The sequence below is a fragment of the Kogia breviceps genome, chromosome 3 (assembly GCF_026419965.1).
Source record: "Kogia breviceps isolate mKogBre1 chromosome 3, mKogBre1 haplotype 1, whole genome shotgun sequence".
NCBI lineage: Eukaryota > Metazoa > Chordata > Mammalia > Artiodactyla > Physeteridae > Kogia > Kogia breviceps.
This window is the reverse complement of record NC_081312.1, coordinates 78,799,836-78,822,015: the sequence shown is the minus strand read 5'-3', so window position 1 is coordinate 78,822,015 and position 22,180 is coordinate 78,799,836. Positions and strand designations below refer to the sequence as shown.

Below are 22,180 nucleotides of genomic sequence, written 5' to 3'. Positions count from 1 at the left end.
CTAGGCTACATATTTCTATGAAAATAAAAATTGGGTCAAGCTCCATGCATATTTTTAGGCTCCATTTCCTACCTACTGTCAGATTGATTTCTGTAAATGTTGGAGTAATAGGGCTGCTCTCTCTTCCTCTGTGGGAATCTTGTCTCCCTTGCTGACTGTTAGTATTACCTTTTAAAATCTTTTGAGAGGCAAAAATGACACTGTTTTCAGCTTGTATTTATTTGATTACCAGCAAAACTGACCATCTTTCCATCTATTATGTAGCTATTTGCTTTTCTTATTCTCCAAAATATTTGTTAATAAGATGCGTTGTGGGGCTTCCCTGGTGGCGGAGTGGTTGAGAGTCCGCCAGCCGATGCAGGGGACACGGGTTTGTGCCCCGGTTCGGGAAGATCCCACATGCCGCGGAGCAACTAGGACCGTGAGCCATGGCCACTGAGCCTGTGCGTCCGGAGCCTGTGCTCCGCAACGGGAGAGGCCACAACAGTGAGAGGCCAGCGTACCGCAAAAAAAAAAAAAAAAGTTGCGTTGTTCTTTAGTAGATCGGATTGTGACTAACCACTTTCAGATTTTTCCTTCTTCAGAGTGCAGGCTTATAACTGAAGTTCCTTAAGCTTTTTAGCAGCAGTTGAAGGGTTAGACTCTGGAAAAGGGTTGGGAGAAGAGATGGAAGGGAATGCTTGTGTATAAATTGGAGATTACCTAAATGAGAATTAACTGAACCCTGAAGCTGGCAGAAGAAAAAAGGAGAGAATGGCTTATGCCTGAGGTCCTCAGATTGCGAGGAGGTAGGTAGCGCAGAAATACCTAGTCAGAGATTTCCTGGGTTGGCCACCAGGTGGCACTATTGGCCTGGGACAATTTGGGATCTGGTCTGGGAGGGTGGGAAGAGGGTCATAACAAGCGGTCACAGGTGAGTGAGGTGATAAGGAGGCTGAATGCCAAACACGGAGCACATTCACTTGTTGGGTGTTTGTGATTAACCTGCCAGTGATCACAAGTTGGCATGGTACGTGTGTGGGTGTGTGTTTATGTGTGTGTGCAGAGGAGGAAGGGAAGGTTAGGGCTGGTTATTTACTTATATATTTATTGAGATATAATTCACATACCATACAATTCACCCATTTATGGCATACATTTTAATGGTTTTCAGCATATTCACATCACCACAGTCAACTTTAGACCATTTTTATCATCCCCAGAGGAAACTCCATTCCACTTAGCCATCACCACTCCTTCCATCTGTGCCCCCTCCTCCCCTCCCTTTACTTCCTTTTCCCGTTTCCCAACCCCTGGCAACCACTAATCTACTCTATGGATTTGTCTACTCTGGACACTTCATATAACAGGATCGTACAATGCGCAGTCTTTTGTGATAGGGGTGTTCTCTGGCTGTTATTACTTGTCCCAGCCAACACTGCCCCAGCTGACTTTGTAACAAGAGGCATCAGAGTAGCGGGATAGACTGTTTCAAGTGCTGTGGCATTTCCAGGCCTGTGAAGATAGAGAAAACTACCGAGAACAGCGATATTCTCACCCGCTGGGTAATCAGAATCAGCTGGGAAGCTTTTAGAATTAAAGATCCCTGGCCCCCAATATCTCCAGGAATGTAAATTTGGTAGTTCTGGGCAGTTGGGGCTGCTGAGGATTTTTTTTTTTTTTTTTTTTTGGGGGTGCACCAGGTGATTCCAATGATTGTCTAGCTGTCAGCAATAGACAGTCAAGTAATGGAGAAAAGGAAACCTGGTTTGGAATGGAGGCATGAGAAAAAAAATGACGTTTCCCTGCCGACCAGCTGTACCAGCTGCAGCTTCAAATCCACTGACTCTCGTGGGAAGGGGGCTGCACGCTTGTGATCACCACGTCCACACGCTACAAGGCTGGTTCATGTCAGAGCATCATCTTTGACTCAGCATGACAACAGTGCATTTTTTGAAGGCCATCAAAGCCAGTGACATCAGCCTTATTTACTGTTGGGCTGGCAAATGTCTGCAGTGGGGTATAGCAGAAAGAACACTGAATTAGAATCCAGAAGCTCACCAGAATACCCCACTGAATACTCCCTGGGGCCCCTGTGAGCATCTGGTGAGAGAAGGTGAGACATGTGGCCTACGGCATAAATTAGGGTATTGGAAGCACAGGAGGAGATGGGGCTTCAGAGAGCATCTTGTCCACCTGCCTCGTTTCACAGTAGAGAAAATTGTGGTCTGGAGAGGTGAAGTTCCTCACTGAAGGTCACATACCAGCTGTTATCAGTGCAGCCAGGACTGGGGCTGGGGGCTCAGGTCCTTTGCTGCCTTCTTTTCTCGCTGTATCTTCTCCGCATCTCTCTCTTTTGGGACATGAGGAATCCTATGCAGTTGCTTGTCATTTTCAGAAGCGAGGAAACCCAGGCCTAATTTGTCCATGGTTCCAGAGCTAATTGATTTATATTTGCTTTGGATAAGTAGGAGTTAAAATAATGGGAGATAAAAACTCCACGATGGTATTCATGGATGGCTTTTAAGAACAGCCCAGAGCAGATCCAAGCTTTGTGAGGCCTGAAGCTTATGTAATTTGGAAACCCTCTTTAAGGCAAATAACACCAAATTACAAAATTAGGTCCAGGGCCTTGGAAGCAGTCTATGAAAATGAGAGGTTCTGAATCTTCAGCTACATTCACTTCACTGTAATTCCACCTCTAGGAGCAGTTATAGCAACTATTCATGTGTGTTCTGCTAGAATTTTTTTGTTTGTATAAATAACACATAACCTGCTGAGAACCGTTTAGTTACCTCCAGTCTCACAGAACGGAGGCCATTTCATCAACGAATATGTCTTGAATAGCTGCTCTACGTAAAGAATACTGAAAGGGGGAGTTCCCTGGTGGCTTAGTGGTTAGGATTCTGGGCTTTCACTGCCATGGCCTGAGTTCAACTCCTGGTCAGGGAACTGAGATCCCACAAGCTGTGTGGCAAAAAAAAAAAAAAAAAAAAAAAAAAAAATACTGAAGGGGACAGAGAGAGGTAAGGAGGCTACAGTCTCACTTAGGAGATGAGGCTCCAAAGCATAATAATAAATCCATAATAATTTCTTCACAACTGTGGGCTGGGCCAGGGATGCCTAAGGAAACCCAGCCTCTATCTGTGTCTCCAGTTTTGGTCTCAGAGCCCCTTCTTCCTCTCGTAATCATTCTTCTCCCTCTATCAGGCGGGGAATAGACATCAACATAAGTAAAACCCTTGGGATTTCTGGATGAAAAACTTTTCATGGTTTAAATGACATTTCTGGGCTTCCCTGGTGGCGCAGTGGTTGAGAGTCCGCCTGCCGATGCAGGGGACACGGGTTCGTGCCCCAGTCCGGGAAGATCCCACGTGCCGCGGAGCGGCTGGGCCCGTGAGCCATGGCCGCTGGGCCTGCGCGTCCGGAGCCTGTCCTCCGCAACGGGAGAGGCCACAACAGTGAGAGGCCCGTGTACCGCAAAATACATAAATAAATAAATAAAATAAAATAAAAATAAATGACATTTCTGTGGTTGCACCCCTCTCCCCAACTCCTCCAGAGTCCCTTAAATCTCAAATCACTGCCTTTAAATGAATTAAAAGTACATTTATTCATCAGGGCCCCTTTTCCCTAAAACTGTGCCTGATGCCCCTGAAGTAGTTAGAATAACATGAGTATCCTGAATAATCTCTATGCAGATTCTCAGGATATTTATTCATTTTGGTAAGGCACCTGTCTGTGCCCGATGCTGTTTTATGTAATCGATCATATCAGCATTAACTCCTGTATTTTAAAATAAAAGAGTGGTTTTTGCCACTTTCTGAAAGATATAACATGGCTACAGAGATAAATCTAGATCAAGAGGGGACCTAGTTTAGTGGAGGGTGTTTTCGTGCTGTCTGTTTTATTTCATTTTTTATTGTTACGCTTAGTTTTATTGAATTCCTTGGAGAAGTGAGGCGTCAGAGCTGTGAGTCCCTTTAGGTAAAATCAAGGACTGTTCGTGTCTTATCGAAATTTCCCTTTCCATTGGTGGGAGGAACGGCTGAGCCCTTGGTATCATCTAGAGCTCACTTTGTTTTTCGTGGCAGTTTTATTATTATTCAGAAATGAGCCTTCTGGAACGTGAAAGCACGAAGGGGCATTAAAACCTTGGGAGGGTTTACAACATCTCCTTGAAGTGCAGGGTGGGGCGTTCTGAGCCCCTGGTTTGAGGAATGGCTGGATCCTTCTGGTGTCATAACCAATCCCATCACTCTTGTGACCTTCCCTGTTTTGAATCATGGATTTCAAACATCCTCAAAAGCTCTTCTCCGGTAATTCCAAAACTCTTAACAAATCAATCCTAAGAAAAAATAAACAAATATGCAGAAGAGTAGAAGGGTATTTAGGATATGGTTCTAATTAAAATTTTTAAGTTTTCCTTCTCAAAATCTTGTATAAGGCATTGAATATGAAAAAACAAGCCTCGGAGTGGGAAAGCAGTCAAGGCCATTACCATTAGAGATTTTGAATTATATAGTAAATGAACGGTTTATTTGTTTTTCTTCTTATTAACACCAAGAGAATCAGGTCATGGCTGTAGCTTTAAACTACCGAATGGCTGTCTGTTGAATTGGGCATAAGCAGGGACGTATCATATAAGATGCAAATCCATCCTCCATCAGCCTATGAAACAGTGACCCTGATTGTTGTTAGATGGCTTCTAGTACAGGGACTACAAAAGAAGCACATCTCTTGGGCACTCTCAAACTGCCCGAGGTAGGTTGGAACCATCTAGATGCTTGCCTGTCTCACAGTCACCTTGTGATGATCCAGTTTGCCAATTCCCCGGGCTCATTTACCTCCGTTCCCACTCTGCTGGCCCTTTGTCTATTTCTCTGTTGACACCTGAATCCAAGGGGTGAGAAACGAACATTTATTAAGTGCTATGTTTGTGCAAGTTAATCTTCTTAATGAAGTATTATTATCACCTCTGTTTTACAGAAAAGGAAAATGAATATTTAAAGGGGTAAGATAACTTGTCCAGGATCACATTAAGTTTTTAAGTATGGAGCACATGTATTGTAAAATTACAACAACTTAATATTTGCCAAGATCCATGCAAAAAACCTCACAAGGTCTATTTTATTTTTTTAGTTTTTATATTTTTATTTTATTATTTGTCTTATTTTAATTTTTAAATTAAATTTAATTATTTTATTATTTTAAAATTTATGTTATTGATTTATTTCATTTTTATTTTACCCTCATACCAACCCCTTCAAATTGGCATTATTTCTATTCTCATTTTACAGATGAGGACATAGAGTAGTGTGATGGAGCCAAGATTCAAACTCAAGCATTCAGACTGCAGAGCCTCCACTTTTTTTTTTTTTTTTTTCGGTACGCAGGCCTCTCACTGTTGTGGCCTCTCCCATTGCGGAGCACAGGCTCCGGACGCGCAGGCCCAGCGGCCACGGCTCATGGGCCCAGCCGCTCCGCGGCATGTGGGATCTTCCCGGGTCGGGGCACAAACCCGTGTCCCCTGCATCGGCAGGCGGACTCTCAACCACTGCGCCACCAGGGAAGCCCAAGAGCCTCTACTTTTGCACACCATGCCTCACCTCCTCTGTGAACTTGAGCTGTACACACAGACCCCAGCCATGGGTGACTACTACACACTTGACATATGGCTGGTTGGAATTGCGATGTACTCTAAATATAAACTACACACCAGATTTTGAAGGAAGTACCCCCAAAAAAGAAAGAAAGAATACAAAATATCTCATCAGTCATTTTTTATATTGATTACATGTTGATATAGCAATTTGCATAGTTTGGGATAAATTTTTCTAATTATTAAATTTAACTTCATCTGTTCCTCTTTATTTGTTTGAAATGAGACTACTAGACAATTTAAAATTACCTACGTAGCTTTCATTATATTTCTATAGGACAGAGCTGCTATCTACTATTGCAAGTAAAGAGAGACTATGAAATTTGTTTCTCATCAGTAATTCTAGTTAAAATTTTAGTTGGTAAGGTGGGTGGGGAGGCTGAAGCCATTTCAAAATTTTTAAAATTATTTTTTAAGGCTATGTAAGTCTGGATTTATGAATGAATTTGAATTATGCTTTCTTCACTCCCATTACCATTTGTGGGTAAGAAAGATTGCCATTTTTAAGGTTCAGAAGAAACACATGAGTTATGACTTCAGTGTTGCATGGCATATGCCTGTCTTCTGTCCTCCCTAGTGGGAGCTGCTTCCACTTTGCACACAGCTTTGTGCCAACCAACTTTGTGTCTCCTCCAGCATGCCACGGGCCCCTAGCTCCAGGTATGGTGCCTGGCACGTAGTTTATACTGAGTAAGTAGCTAAGCACTTTTTGTTGGTTTTGACGTTGTCTTATTCCTTTTTAAAATTGATGGACATTTAGTTTATTTCCATTTTTTGGCTATTATGGATAATGTTGCTATGAACATTGAGTATGAGTTTTGTGTGGGTGTATGTTTTAATTTCTCTTGGGTATATACCTAGACCTGCAATTGCTGGGTCATATGATAGCTCTATTGAACCGTTTGAAGAGCTGCCAGATTGTTTCCCGAAGCAGCTGTATCCTAGTACATTCCCATCCACAGTGTGTGAGGATGTTGTTTTATTCTTAATAACATTGCCAGGCAGAGATTACATGGCTACCAAAGGAAGAAGTTGGGAATATGTGTGTGAGATGGGAAAACTACAGGCCAGAAAAACTATACCAAATGTTTGCAGAGGATTTAGTCCCAGTGTACCCCCGCCTACCAACCCTCCAACACACACACACCACCTGCCCTCTCCTCCCGAGGCTGCAATTCAAAAACAAAAAAGAAAGAAAGAAAAAAGGTAAAACTGCTAGAAACTCAGAAAAGAATGTCCTATAAGGAGATCACTGTTTGTCCAAAACAAATGTTTATGCTAGCTCTTTATAAGATGCTTAGTTACTTACAGCAGCTTTGGATGGAGAAAGGGAAATAGGGGCTCGATAATGCAGATACCAATTGGTAAGACCAGGTGGGAATGTTCTTTGTCATGGCCCAGAGGCCTTCCCTGACTGGAATTGAGTCCCTTTGTCTTAATTTACAGACAAGGGGGCTGCCATAGGAAATGATTGCATTCCTGGGCATGTATCTTCTGGGCTAGGTTGATGCTTCTCTGGCCAGTGCAGAACCTCAGAAAGGAGACTCTTGACACCAAGCACAGGACTGCCAAGCCCTGTCACCTCCCATCTCCATCCCATCCAGAATGGACCCACCATGGCCTCTGCTACCCCTTATTCACGCCTCCTTCTCAGCCCTGTGTTCCTAGTGACCTGCTGCCCCTGTAACACTCAAGCTGGTGGGAAAGAAATTATCAAAGAGCTTTAAGACTGGAGCAGAGGACCACCTCCATGATCCCAAATGGCTTGTTGTTGACGTCACCTGTCAGCTCACCCAGTCATTGCTTCCCTATTTTCTACACTTCTGCAGACCTCCTTTTTTTTCCTTTGTGTTGGAAGCTATTTCCTTGGATGCTTGATCACTAATCATGAACCTTGCAGCCATTTACTTGGCTCCCGTTTGGCCTCTGATGTCCTCCTTACGTTGATTTCTGCCTGCCTATCAGGATCGTCACCGCCATTGTCCTTTCTCCTGACCTGAGAACCTGACATAGCCTGCTTGTCTCTTTAGCTGGTACATCAGGGGGCCTGGAACTCCTGTTAGTGAAGTCATGACTTTAAGTTAAAATAATTATCCAAGGCGCAAATATATTATACAGGAGCAGAGTACCACGTGTTAATTCATACTTCTTAGTAGAGGAATGACACCCAGGATTTGTGTCAGAGAATGACGCCCAGGCTCTGGACAGAGGATGTCATCAGTAAGTGAAGTTTCAGAAAGGAAGATGCAGTTAGGGGCTTTGAATAGTTGGAGACAGCAGGACTCCTGGATGGAACCAGGTGCTAGAGGGTCCAAGTTCATAGTTTGACTTTTTTACCAATATCCTCACCTAATACCAATCCCCACCACAATTTTGTCTGTATGTCCCATTTCTTCAACATTAGTTGATACCCCAACTTAAGCTCCACTGCCTCCCAGTTAAGTCATATAATTTCAGCAAGAATCATAGAGTACAGGTTTTAAAGAACCCTAAATGGGTTTCAACCTCAGTACAAAAACATACCTGGCCTCCATATAAATTGCCAAATAGAGACTTCATTTCAGGCAGCAAATGAAGTTACATGAAGGGACTGAAAATGCTACTGTAAATTACCTGTTAAAATGATTTTTTCAAAACCCACAAAATTCACAGCTACCCTAAAAATGCCCATTTTCAAATTAATGTATTTTGCTTTAATTTGGAGTTTTGGGTGTATGTGTTGGGCAGGGGCGGGGCTTGTGGCTGCAGGAAAATGAGTTAAATTCACAGAATAGAATCTGAACTTCTGCAAATGAGTAAACAGCCAAAACAAACACCACTTTGGGAAAAAATACACATTTTCTCCTTTTGAAAAGCAAGCAATGCCTAAGCAAAATACCTTAAAAGTGAACTAAAAAGCTTTTCTAAAATAAACAACTCTGCTTGTGATCCTAAATTGGGACCATATGGAGATGTGAAAGCTACAAACGCAGTACATTTCAACTCCGACTTTCTGCCTTCACTGTTTGCGTGCCTCCGAGTAGAAGCTGATAATGTTGCCTTTGGTCCCAAAGGAGCCCGAGTCTTTTAGATCCTAGGATGAGGGAGGAAGCAAAAGAAGAAAGAAAGCCATGCAAACAAATGCCTTTCAAGACAAAATATCTGAACAGTGAGTTTCATTTTTGCTTACTTGCCAACAGGCGCAACTCAATTCAGATCTGTCTGGCATGTATAGGATGATGCCGCTGAAATGGGGTGCATTTGCCAGTGATGTAGGCTACGTGGGTAAGTCCCTGCTGAGGGACCAGGCTCGCACTCAGAGCATTACGATAGCTTTAGCAAGCTGCCTGGACCAGCCCCCTGCCCTGGGGCAAATCGATGAATAAGCCAGTTCAGCATAGATAGAATCATTCCTTTGTTTTTCTCAATTACCAAATGTTGTGTGCTTTGGGGTCACTTGTCATGAGTTTAGAGAATGTGAATGTTGCAACATAAGTCCTCACCATTCTAAACAGCCTAAATAAACTACACTGTTACTAGGGAGGAGGAGAGTTGAGGACATAACATCCATCTCTAATTGTATGTGATCAGATGCTCGTTTTCTCATTCTAGGATACATATTTCTTTTCCCCCACTGTGCTCATGGTCTGTTCCATGAAATTGGCACTTATGTGTTTATGTGGATGTGTTTTGTCCCCTGTAAGTGGATGGCAAAGCCTTGAGAAAGAGATTATGTTGCCTGGTTGAGGCGGGGCGGGGGGGGGGGGGGTGCTTGCCCTGAAAAAAAATGAGTAGAATGAGTTCAAGCATTAATTTTTTAGTTTTAAGTGGATGAGGAGGCACTGCTGTAAATAAAAAGTTCAACTGTTTTTGAGTCCCTGTATCTCACTGCCCCAAATACAGAACTGTGGGCATCAGAATGAAAAATATGTAGGATAGTGAATTTGGGCTCTGTTAATTGTGCTGTTACAAAACATTGATTGGATAATGAAAGCAGTTAACATTTATTGAGTTCTTACTACATTCCAGATACTTAGCTATGCATGTAGCAAATTACGCCCAAGTTAAAAAGGGTTTGGGATGTCATCAGATGTGCGACAGCATGTGGATTTGAACCCGGGGCCCGAACACAGGCAGGCTATAAAGGTTCTTTATATAAAAGGTGCTCTCGGGCCTCCCTGGTGGCACAGTGGTTGAGAGTCTGCCTTCCAATGCAGGGGACACGGGTTGGTGTCCCGGTCCAGGAAGATCCCACATGCGGCGGAGCGGCTGGGCCCGTGAGCCATGGCTGCTGAGCCTGCGCGTCTGGAGCCTGTGCCCCACAAAGGGAGAGGCCACAACAGTGAGAGGGCTGCATACCCCAAAAGGAAAAAAAAAAATTTATTGAAGTATAGTTGATTTACTATGTTGTGTTAATTTCTGCTGTACAGCAAAGTGATTCAGTTATACATATATATATTCTTTTTCCTATTCTTTTCCCTATTCTTTTCCATTATGGTTTATCACTGGATATTGAATATAGTTCCCTGTGCTATACAGTAGGACCTTGTTGTTTATCCATCCTATGTATAATAGTTTGCATCTGCTAACCCCAAACTCCCAATCCTTCCTTCCCCCACCCTACCTCCTCCTTGGCAACCACAAGTCTGTTCTCTATGTCTGTGAATCTGCAGAAACTACTCTTAATTGTTTTCATTTCTTCCTTTTAGCCCACTTAAATTATTGGGCTTGAAGGAAGAAGAAACAAATGTCAGACATTAAAAATCTCACCCCTCAAGTTGGCCATTTCCTTCAGGTGTTTTTCCCCCGTTAATAAGGGCTAAGTTGTTTGTCTCTTTCCAGCCCTATCTCCTTGCTTCTGTCTTTGCTCCAGTGCAGACAGTCGTGTGCTTGCCTGAAACTTGCCTGAATGCTGTGCTATGGAGAAACCCATGGCTGTACAGGAGGTGACAGGTTACAGGCATATCTCATTTTATTGCACTGCACATATGTTGCGTTTTTGACAAATTGAAGGTCTATGGCAACACTGTGACGAGTAAGTCTATCGGTGCCATTTTCCCAACAGCATTTGCTCACTTTGTGTCTGTGTCACATTTTGGTAATTCTCGCAATACGTCAAACTTTTTCATTATTATTGTATTTGTTATGGTGATCTGTGATCAGTGATCTTTGATGTTACTACTACGACTTGCTGAAGGCTCAGAGGATGGTTGGCACTTTTTAGAAAGACAGTATTTTTTTTTTTTAATTTATGGCTGTGTTGGGTTTCTGTGCGAGGGCTTTCTCTAGTTGCAGCGAGCGGGGGCCACTCTTCATCGCTGTGCGCGGGCCTCTCACTGTCGCGGCCTCTCTTGTTGCGGAGCACAGGCTCCAGACGCGCAGGCTCAGTAGTTGTGGCTCACGGGCCCAAGACAGTATTTTTTTTTTTTTTTTTTTTTTTTTTTTTTTTTGTGGTACGCGGGCCTCTCACTGTTGTGGCCTCTCCCATTGCGGAGCGCAGGCTCCGGACGCGCAGGCCCAGCGGCCATGGCTCATGGGCCCAGCCGCTCTGCAGCATGTGGGATCCTCCCGGACCGGGGCACGAACCCGTGTCCCCTGCATCGGCAGGCGGATTGTCAACCACTGCGCCACCAGGGAAGCCCAAGACAGTATTTTTTAATGACAGTATGTACATTTTTTTTTAGTCATGATGCTATTGCACACCTAACAGACTACACTATAGCAGGAACATAACTTTTATATGCGCTGGGAAACCCACACATTTGTGTGACTGGCTTTATTGTGATATTTGCTTGATTGTGGTGGTCTGGAACTGAACCCGCCACATCCCCAAGGCCCTCTTGTTGTCCTCCAAGCTGAGAAGTGACAGCACTTTTTGTAAAAGTGTACGTGTTTACAGGTTGTGGGAAAAAACCCGCAAACTTTTGGGGCCGGCCAGCCCTTCCTCCTTAAGGCCCCCTCTCTCCCCTCATGTCCAGCCGGGGCTGCCTGATCACAGCATCCACACCTGCCCTGTGGCCTCGGAAACCAACATCAGGGGCCTCACCTGCCTCACTTTTCTTTCCTCCTCCGGCCCGGCCGGGGGCCTCTGCTGTCTTTCGGCTTTCTTTCCTCTTTCTCAGCTGCCCCCTCCTTTGCCCTTTCAGAGGGACAAACCAAAAGAGGGCAGCATTCGTTGGAATCACCTCTCTGACTGCTTCAGTCTCCCAGACCATGAACAAAAGGAAAGCTGGACATCGCTTTATAAATGATGTATGGAGACACGCGGTTGGAATGAAGGCCCAGACCGCAGTGTATTTTTAGCATCTGCTGTTTGTGGTAACATAAGTGAAAACTGCTGGATCCGTTCCCTTCAGCTGAATGGCTGGTATTCAGGCGAGTGTGCCCGCTGCCTGCCAAACTCTCCTCACGGAACTCCCTCTTTAGGAGGTAGGTGACCGGCTCCCTGGCACCAGGCTACCCCGCCGCACGGTACCCCCAGCGGCCCCAGCGCGGGGCTGCGGGTGAGACTCCTGGCTGCGAGATTGGCAGGGTGTTGCCGGATTGTGAATAAGAGTCTGCAGGGAAGGGGCTGTGCCTGGCCGCTCTCAGCCTTCTGGCGTGAGGCTGGCGCTCAGACACGCGGGACCCACGGTGGTGAGGCCCGCGGCTGGAGCCGTGTCTTAGAGTCACCCCGCTGGTGCCTGGCTCAAGGGGGAACGTCGACCCCGCCCTGGTCGCTGACACTCTGGAACCTCAGAGTGAGCTAGAAAATACGAGAGAGGCCCCTTTTATGCTGATAGGCCATCCTACCAACTATTGCTCGGGAGCACAAGCTGATCTTTGGATGATGGATGGCAGGAGGCCCCGGGAAGCTCTCCTGGTGCCTGGAAACAGCGCTGGGATCCCAGGCTCCCAATAGCACTGACTTGCTGAGCGGCTTTAGGCAAGTAATGATCTCCTAGGACTCACTTTCTCACAGTTATGAGTAGTAACTGTCGTCCCACGGACCTCACTAAAATGGTTTTAATAAGGAGATGAAAGTACTTTGAAAGTGTTGAAATCAGAGCGTTACAAAAAGGCGGGGGAGTGGTGCAGCCCCTGTTCATTTTTTTCTTTTCTGACCAACTTTGACTTCTACCAAAACCATCGCCCTCAGCCCCGGGCTCTTGCATCGGGCTCTGCGGAAGACACCGCTTATTCCGTGAGAACATACCTTGGTGCTTCATGAGCAGGTCTTTACTTCCAGGGCCCACAGAATTAATTAGAATGGGAAAGGGTGCAGTGGGCTCCTTTTCTTGTGAAATGTGTGCGAGTGCCTCTAGGATTAAAATACAACCTCAAATAAAGGGACTTCAGCTGTAGCTAGAGCTCCCTTATCTGAAACCTCAAGTGACTTTTAAAAAGCCTCTCAGCAGCCATGCTGAATGTCACAAACTCCATGAACCAAGATGGTCACTCCAAGGTCTAAGTGCTAACTGACTCTTATTTTGCATATAATCCGAATAAGTCTGGCCCTCTGGTGTTCGAGCCCTTGCTGCTGAAAGTGTGGTTACTGGAGCAATAGTATCGACATCACCTGGGGGCTCGTAAGAAATGCAGAGGCAGGTCCACCCCAGACTTTGATCAGACTCTGCTTTTTTTTTTTTTTTTTTGCGGTACACGGGCCTCTCACTGTTGTGGCCTCTCCAGTTGCAGAGCACGTGCTCCGGACGCGCAGGCTCAGCGGCCATGGCTCACGGGCCCAGCCACTCCGCGGCATGTGGGATCTTCCCGGACTGGGGCACGAACCCGTGGCCCCTGCATCCGCAGGCGGATTCTCAACTACTGCGCCACCAGGGAAGCCCGCATATTCTGCATTTTGACGAGATCCTCGCATATGTGTGTGGTAAAGCAAATTTGAAGACAGGACTTACAGGGCCTTGACCCACTTTCAGTTTATTTATTTATGCACTGAGCTTTATTATGAAAAGCACTGGGGATGACTGGGATTAATAGCTTACAAAGAGGGAGGAGACAAAGAACTTTAAGAGCCCTAGCAGCTGGGACTGCTTAATACAGTTGTATTGCTGTATACATTTTAATGCTCTGAGAACACACTGCTACAAAACTATATAGTCACGGATATTCCCAATACTAGGCCCAAGTTATCAAGAAGAGGTAAAACCATATTTCAAAGCTGCTGTTTAGAGTATTTACCTAAAATTCATGGTGAAAATTTTCCCTTAAAGTGGTTAAATAAATGAATATTGATGTTAATGGGGATATTTCAGTGATCTGGATACTATGTGGAAAACCACATTCTCCAGTAAAGAGATAAGTGAGATGTTACTATAATTGGAAACCCCAGTTCACTCAGATTTTATTTTTGTTTAGAATTTTATTTTATTTATTTTGTGGTAGCGGGCCTCTCACTGTTGTGGCCTCTCCCATTGCGGAGCACAGGCTCCCGACGCGCAGGCTCAGCGGCCATGGCTCACGGGCCCAGCCGCTCCGCGGCATGTGGGATCTTCCCGGACCGGGGCACGAACCCTTGTCCGCTGCATTGGCAGGCGGATTCTCAACCACTGCGCCACCAGGGAAGCCCTATTTATTTTTTTATAGAGCAGGTTCTTATTCAGATTTTGTTTTTTATGCACTGCATTTAGGAGAGTTAGATGACATCAAGGTAAGGTGCGATACAGGAGATTTACTGCATAACTAAACAGCTAAAAAATTCAACTGTTATAACAAAAAAAGCCCATGACTGTCCAGAGCCAGGTAAAATTTTAGGCGTCAGTAAGTAGTATTCAGTTTTCATATTTTCATTTACTAGATAATGACAACTGATCTTCAGAATCACTAAGGCAGCTAAATGGATTTGAAACTAAATGGAGTTTTAAATTAAACAGAAAAGTGAGTGCCTTTTTCTGGATAAGTGATTATTGGTGGTGCTGGTTCCCGGCTGGTGGTCCTCTGGAGTCTTGCTGGGAGCTGCCACGTTGAGACCAGCCAAGGCTACAGGTGGCAAAGCATGGAGCTGAGGCTGACCAGATAGCTGTCTGAAACCAGCAAGATCAACCACCCATTAGAATTGCCAAACTAAAAGGACATGCAGAGGAGGGAGAATCCCAGCACAAAGCAAGGATGGGAGTGCAGGAAAGAGCTGAAAAAGATGTTGGAGAAATTCCCCAAGATGTGGAAAAAGCCTTGGCAGATTTTTATGGAGGGCTCCAGTGCAGGCCAAGAAGGAGATTTAAGGGCCTTGGCCTAGGTCAGACCAACCCAGGTCTCTTTCCCTCCTTCCCCTTCCTTGCTCTCCCTTGCCTCTGAACATCACAACTGACTGGCACTTTATTGCCATAACAATGCAGAGAAAACCTACCAATGATTTGATATCTAGAATTTGAAAGTAAACAGCTGGGTGGTACCAGTTTTATTATATAAAGCAAGGTTTATGTAAGCAAAAGGGCTTATAACTTATTTGGCAAGAATTAAATATTTTTTGTCTATTCTAGAAACATGTGGCTGTGACGGAAACAAATAAAGCATCATCACAGGATAGAAATAATTAATTGCCTGAAATAATTTAAAAGCTGTAGTGAAAGATCCTCTCTTTGCCAATGGCATTATTTTCCCAAATCAAGGGGGCTCTAGACTTTGGAAACCTCATGGACTCTTGACTCATCTCTCCCTTGTGCACTGTTTGAAATTTCTCTTATTTCTACTCCTGCTGTGGCCACCCCAACCCCAATCCTTATCGCTTCTCCCATGAGTTTTAGCAATTGCCTTTTATTAGGTCTTCTTAACTTCCTTCCAATTTACCTATGTACAGTGGTCTTCAGAAGGATGCTTGGGTACAGTGGATCTGGAGTAGAGGGCATTGGAATTTTGGAAAACTCCACAAGTGATACTGATGTGCACCCCGAGGTAGGAAAGGGGGCTTTGAACTGTTGATAAATTAATGTTCTATACAACATCCAGTTATTATATCACTCTTCTTCCCAGAAAGCTTTGGTTGCTATTTGTTATTATATCAATTCATACTTTTCGGCTTTGCATTGGCCTTCTCCTCTCCCATCCAGCTTCTCCCTTCCCCAGCAGTGCTTATCACTCACCGGTGCTCAAATATCCCATGCTCACACCTACCTCTGTGCCCTCACGTGTAGTTTTTTTCTTTGCCACCTATAAGGATGGATCCTGCCTTTCATGATTCAACTCAAGTGTCACCTCTTCCATGGAAGTTTTCCTGGAAGGTTCCCTATTTCCTGAATTTCTACATCATTTATAGTCTATGCCATAATGAATTATATCAGGGAATGTATCTTATAACATACCACTGGCTTATTGTGTTGGTGCTAAACAACCAACTAGAATGAAGAACCAAGTAGAGAGCAGGAATCGTGTCTTTTACATTTGTGTCTTCTACAGCACTGCACATAATCATTGGTACATTGCTTCCTGCAGGCAGTCCTCCACATCCTAGATCTGGGTTAGATGTTTCTTCTCTAAGCACCTGTGACATCTCACTGTATCCCAGTTACACTATAAGTGCATCACAACTCTGCATCTTAAATCTGCGCTTCTTTTTTTTTATTGAGTTATAGTTAATTTACAATGTTGTGTTAATTTTAAGTGTATAGCAAAGTGACTCAGTTATATACCAATATATATAATATATATATATTCTTTTTCAGATATATTCTTTCAGATATATTCTTTTTCAGATTCTTTTCAATTATAGCTTATTACAAAATATCGAGTATAGTTCCCTGTGCTATAGAGTAGCCTATTTTATATATATTAGTGTGTATATGTTAATCCCAAACTCCTAATTTATCCCTCCCCCCTTTAACCCTTTCCCCTTTGGTAACTATAAGTTTGATTTCTATGTCTGTGAGTCTATTTCTGTTTTGTAAATAAGTTCATCTGTATCATTAAAAATGTGTTTCATTATGTATCTCTTACAGACTGTAAGCTCTGTGTGAGCAGGGCCTATATTTATCTGGTTCATCACTGACCCTCTAGTCCACGTCTTGATGTGTAGTATGTACTCAGTACATATTTTTTTAAACTGACTGAATAATGACTTTAAAATATGTTTGGTTGAGTATGAGATGAATGGACCAAATAGCATCCATGGCATCCTAACAGTTTGGTTGACTTGGTTTCAGGTGCAGTAGATCAGCATAATCTAAAAATTATACTGAACCAGATAACTAGTGTTTGATTGTATACTCAATGATATCTTTTTCTAATTATTTTCTATATGTGGTTACTTGTCTATAAAATTCAAGCTCTTGGAGAGCAAAGGATAGCATTTTTTTTTTTTACTTCCATCTGTCTCCCATAGTTCCTCGGTATTTTTTGATTTGATGTCATTAAATATAGTTTTAAAAGAGCCTGTGTTATAATGTATCTGCCTGGTGCTAAACATCTGTTGCTTCCTAACAAGAGTGCCATTCATTCTAATGGCACTGGTACACAGAGGTAAACAGAGCCTTGGCAGGTCCTCCATAAAGGAAACTGTGTTTGCTTCTTTCATTAATTACTAATGGAGCATTAAGACATGCATTCTTCCTGAAGCCAAGTTGGATAATTCCTGGCACTTAAGGCTAGGGTGCTTTCAAAAGTTGAGACATGTATTGACACACCAGAAGGCATGCCCTATAGCAAGCACAGTGGTGGCTCTAATGCCAAGATTGTACAGAACTTCAAATATATCAATACCAAGTATACTGATCTGTCTCTCTAACTTTTTGCAGGTCTTGGGTTAATGTGAGTTAATAAATGTGAATTTCTAGAAGGTCTCTGAAGGCAGGCACCTCAGTGTGAATTGGAAAAGTCATCAGAGAGATATAGAAAGGTTAAAAATAAAAGAATGATCAGAGATTCACCAGACAAAACAACAGAATGAGAGTGGCAAAGCTAATAGAAGAAATATGTATCAAGATATGATTTGTCACAGAGCTGGAGGAATCAGGCTCCCAGACTTCAGACTCTACTACAAAGTTACAGTAATCAGGACAGTATGATACTGGCACAAAAACAGAAATATAGATCAATGGAACAGGATAGAAAGCCCAGAGGTAAACCCACACACATATGGTCACCTTAGTTTTGATAAAGGAGACAAGAATATAAATGGAGAAAAGACAGCCTCTTCAATAAGTGGTGCTGGGAAAACTGGACAGCTACATGTAAAATAATGAAATTAGAACACTCCCTAACACCATGCACAAAAATAAACTCAAAATGGATTAAAGACCTAAATGTAAGGCCAGACACTATAAAACTCTTAGAGGAAAACATAGGCAGAATACTCTATGACATAAATCACAGCAAGATCTTTTTGACCTACCTCCTAGAGAAATGGAAATAAAAACAAAAATAAACAAATGGGACCTAATGAAACTTAAAAGCTTTTGCACAGCAAAGGATACCATAAACAAGACCAAAAGACAACCCTCAGAATGGGAGAAAATATTTGCAAATGAAACAATTGAGAAAGGATTAATCTCTAAAATTTACAAGCAGCTCATGCAGCTCAATATCCAAAAAGCAAACAACCCAATCCAAAAATGGGCAGAAGACCTAAATAGACATTTCTCCAAAGAAGATATACAGATTGCCAAGAAACACATGAAAGGATGCTCAACATCACTAATCATTAGAGAAATGTAAATCAAAACTACAATGAGGTATCACCTCACACCAGTTAGAATGGCCATCATCAAAAAATCTACAAACAATAAATTCTGGAGATGAGGGAACCCTCTTGCACTGTTGGTGGGAATGTAAATTGATACAGCCACTATGGAGAACAGTATGGAGGTTCCTTAAGAAACTAAAAATAGAACTACCATACGACCCTGCAGTCACACTACTGAGCATATACCCTGAGAAAAGCATAATTCAAAAAGAGTCATGCACCACAATGTTCATTGTAGCCCTGTTTACAGAAGCCAGGACATGGAAGCAACCTAAGTGTCCATGGACAGATGAATGGATAAAGAAGATGTGGCACATATATACAATGGAATATTACTCAGCTATAAAAAGAAACGAAACTGAGTTATTTGTAGTAAGGGGGATGGACCTAGAGTCTGTCATACAGAGTGGAGTCAGAAAGAGAAAAACAAATACCGTATGCTAACACATATAAATGGAATCTAAAAAACGAAATGGTTCTGAAGAACCTAGGGGCAGGACAGGAATAAAGACACAGATGTAAAGAATGGACTTGAAGACACAAGGAGAGGGGAGGGTAAGCTGGCATGAAGTGAGAGAGTAGCATGGACATATATACACTACCAAATGTGAAACAGATAGCTAGTGGAAAGCAGCCACATAGCACAGGGAGATCAGCTCGGTGCTTTGTGACCACCTAGAGGGGTGGGATAGGGAGGGTGGGAGATAGATAGATGATAGATAGATATAGATATATAGATATCTTCTTTATATGTATCTAAATATAGATATAGATATATAAAGATATATGTATCTTTATCCATTCATCTGTTGATGGACACTTAGGTTGCTTTCATATCTTGGCTGTTGTAAATAATGCTTCAATGAATATTGGGCTGCATATATCTTTTTGAATTAGTGTTTTCAGTTTCTTTGGATAAATCCCCAGGAGTGGAATTGCTGGATCATATGTTAGTTCTATTTTTCATTTTTTGAGGAACCTCCACCCTGTTTTCATAGTGGCTGTACCAAAGAGTTCATTTTAAAAATAGAAAAACTGAAAGAAATACCTAAATGTTGATAGTACTTTTGAAGTGGCAATAGTTTTGTAAGTTTAGAAGGTGAGAAGAAATCACAAAGGATAACAACAAGAAGTCTGAGTGCATAAATATTAAAACTTAGGTTAGCAAACTATCAATATTACAAATATAATAACCAGAATTCAGTCAGACAGCATGGGGAAGTGTTTGCAGGAAATGTAATGGCCAAAGACCTGATAACTTTTTTTTTTTTTTTTTTGCGGTACGCAGGCCTCTCACTGTTGTGGCCTCCCCCGTTGCGGAGCACAGGCTCCGGATGCGCAGGCTCGGCGGCCATGGCTCACGGGCCCAACCGCTCCGTGGTATGTGGGATCTTCCCAGACTGGGGCACGAACCCGTGTCCCCTACATCAGCAGGCGGACTCTCAACCACTGTGCCACCAGAGAAGCCCGGCCTGATATCTTTATTATGTAAAATGTTCATGCAAATTGATAAGAGAAACAGTAAAATTCCAAGAGCATGAACAGACAACTCACAGAAAAGAAATTAAAGCTAGTAAATAAACACATGGAAAAATATTTGAGCTAGTAATCAAAGACATTCAAAATAAAACAGTAATTTTTCTACAAGATTTTAAATTAGCAAAGACAACATAAAATTTTATTTTTGTAGAACCCAATGCTGGTTAAGATGTTATAAAAATGGTATTCTCAGATTTTGTTGATATTTTATTAATTGGTACCTCCTTTTTGGAAAACAGTTTGGCAATATAAAGAGCCATAAAATATTTATAGCCTTTGACCCAGTAATTTGACTTCTGGGAGTCTCTCCTGAGGAAAACTAATCCAAAATATGGAAAAAATTAAATGCCCAAGAGTAAATTGGGAAACACTAAACATCCCACAGAGTGGGAATGATTAAAATGTTGTGGTAGAGCCACTGGATAGAAGACTGCATATTCATTTATAATCAAGGGGATAGAGACCATGCAGCCACATGCTTTAATAGTAAGTGGAAAACCAATAAACACTTAGATATAAAAAGATGTGCAGAGAAGAAAACTGAATTAAATGCACCCAGTTTTAAGTGGTTGATCTAGAATGGCAGGAGGACAAAGACCTTTTTCTTCATCTCCCTTTTTTGTGGTAATTTGTTGTCATTCAACCTGTTCTTTTACCTGGATGCCAGTTGCATCCTCTTCTCTTCCCTGAGCTCCATGCCCAGCTTCCAAACCCCAGCCCATCTGTGTCAGTGCCACTCAAGCTCCAACTCATTCAAGAAGCCCTCCCCATCCTATCAGCCAAATGAAACTCTCCCTTTACTCTGCTCCCAATGCTATATTTTAACATGTCTATTATAGCACATATACAGTGTGCCTTGTGTGGAAATGATACATGTGCAGTATGTGTCTGTTTCCACAACTAAAATTTTAACCCCCTAGAGGTCAGGAACTGTTGGATTTCCTTTTTTCTCTCCACAACATAGGGCACAGTGCTTTGTCTGTACGGTATGCCCGAATAAATATTAGTTGAAATGAATGTCATTGCACTGAAATGAACTACTTCTGATTCCCTGGCAGGTGGAGCTCATGAAGGTCTTCAGCACTTGGGTCCCTTTGGCAACATCCCAAACATTGTGGCAGAGTTGACCGGTGACAACATTCCCAAGGACTTCAGTGAAGATCAGGGCTACCCAGACCCTCCAAATCCCTGTCCAGTTGGAAAAACAGGTAGTGGGCATGCCCTTGGGTTCTCATGAAATGTAGAGCCTTTGGGAGGAAATTAAAAATTCTAACATTGGCTGCACATGTTCAGAGAAATAGTATTTCTATTCCGATGAGCCCCTGTGTATTTGTATGTGGGTTGGAAAGGGAATTTGATTCTAGAACCCTTGGTGAGTTCTGGTGTTCCGATACACCCACAGAGGACTCTCCTAGCCAAGGCTTTATCTTCTGTCTCTCTCCCTCTTTGGGAATTGATGCTCTTTTCTGCAACCAATTAAAATTGGCTGCTCCAATTTTAATAAAAAGGGAGAAGGATTTTCTCTTTTTTTGCCTCTTCTATGATACAATCGCTGCCCACTTTTAGTGTCTTGGGAACTTTTTAGTGTGTGGATGACCCATGCTCATTTGTTTTCCTTACCTTCTCTTGACAATCGATATTTCAACTATGTTGTAACCAGTGAGCATCTATCCTGAACTATTTCTTTGGGGGCTGGGAGACAGCATGAGAGAGAGGGGGCCCCGGAAGGGAAGAAGTTGGTTAAGGGAGAAGGATCCTCATATACTGCTCCCACTTTCCTACCACCCAATTCCAAAGAGAATGAATGGTGAGTGTGCTACACTTATGCTGGGCTTTGAGCAGCTTACCTTGGTGGTTCAGAGTAGTGGCTCTAGACTGATGACTACCAGAATTCAAACCCAAGGTCAAGATATGTGACCTCGAACAAGTTGGTGAACGACTTGCACCTCAGTTTCCTTATTTGCAAAATGGGGGTTATTGGGGAATTAAATGAAATTATCCATGTTAAACACTTGGTACAGCACCCAGCACAGAGTAAGGACTCATTAAATGTCATCCTGATTATAAGTAGCTTTGCCACTAGTAAGAAATGAATCTCTTTCCTTGGGCTTCTACTCACTTCCAGCAACAGAGTAGTCTTTTCCCCACAACCTAATAATAATAATAGGTAGTATTTATTATCCCTACTTTACATATAAGGAAACTTAGAAAGTAACTTCACCAAGGTTATCCATGTAGCAAGTAGTTGAGCCAAGGCTCAAACCCAGATCTACCTGATTCAGAACTGTGCATGCAACCACCATGTCATGCTGCCTTTTTCTGAAAATTCTGTCAGTATTGGCCCCTCAGCT

General features: G+C 42.8%; 1 protein-coding gene across 4 annotated transcripts in view; it reads left to right on the top strand.

The window, feature by feature from the left end:
- Positions 1-22,180, top strand: part of SCG5 (secretogranin V) — a 53,978-nt gene that overhangs the window by 17,582 nt on the left and 14,216 nt on the right. For all 4 annotated transcript variants that reach the window (XM_059056132.2, XM_067028912.1, XM_067028911.1 and 1 more), the window contains one exon: positions 20,888-21,037. In XM_059056132.2, coding sequence (XP_058912115.1) covers positions 20,888-21,037 — 150 coding nt within the window. The remainder of the gene's footprint in view (positions 1-20,887; positions 21,038-22,180) is intronic.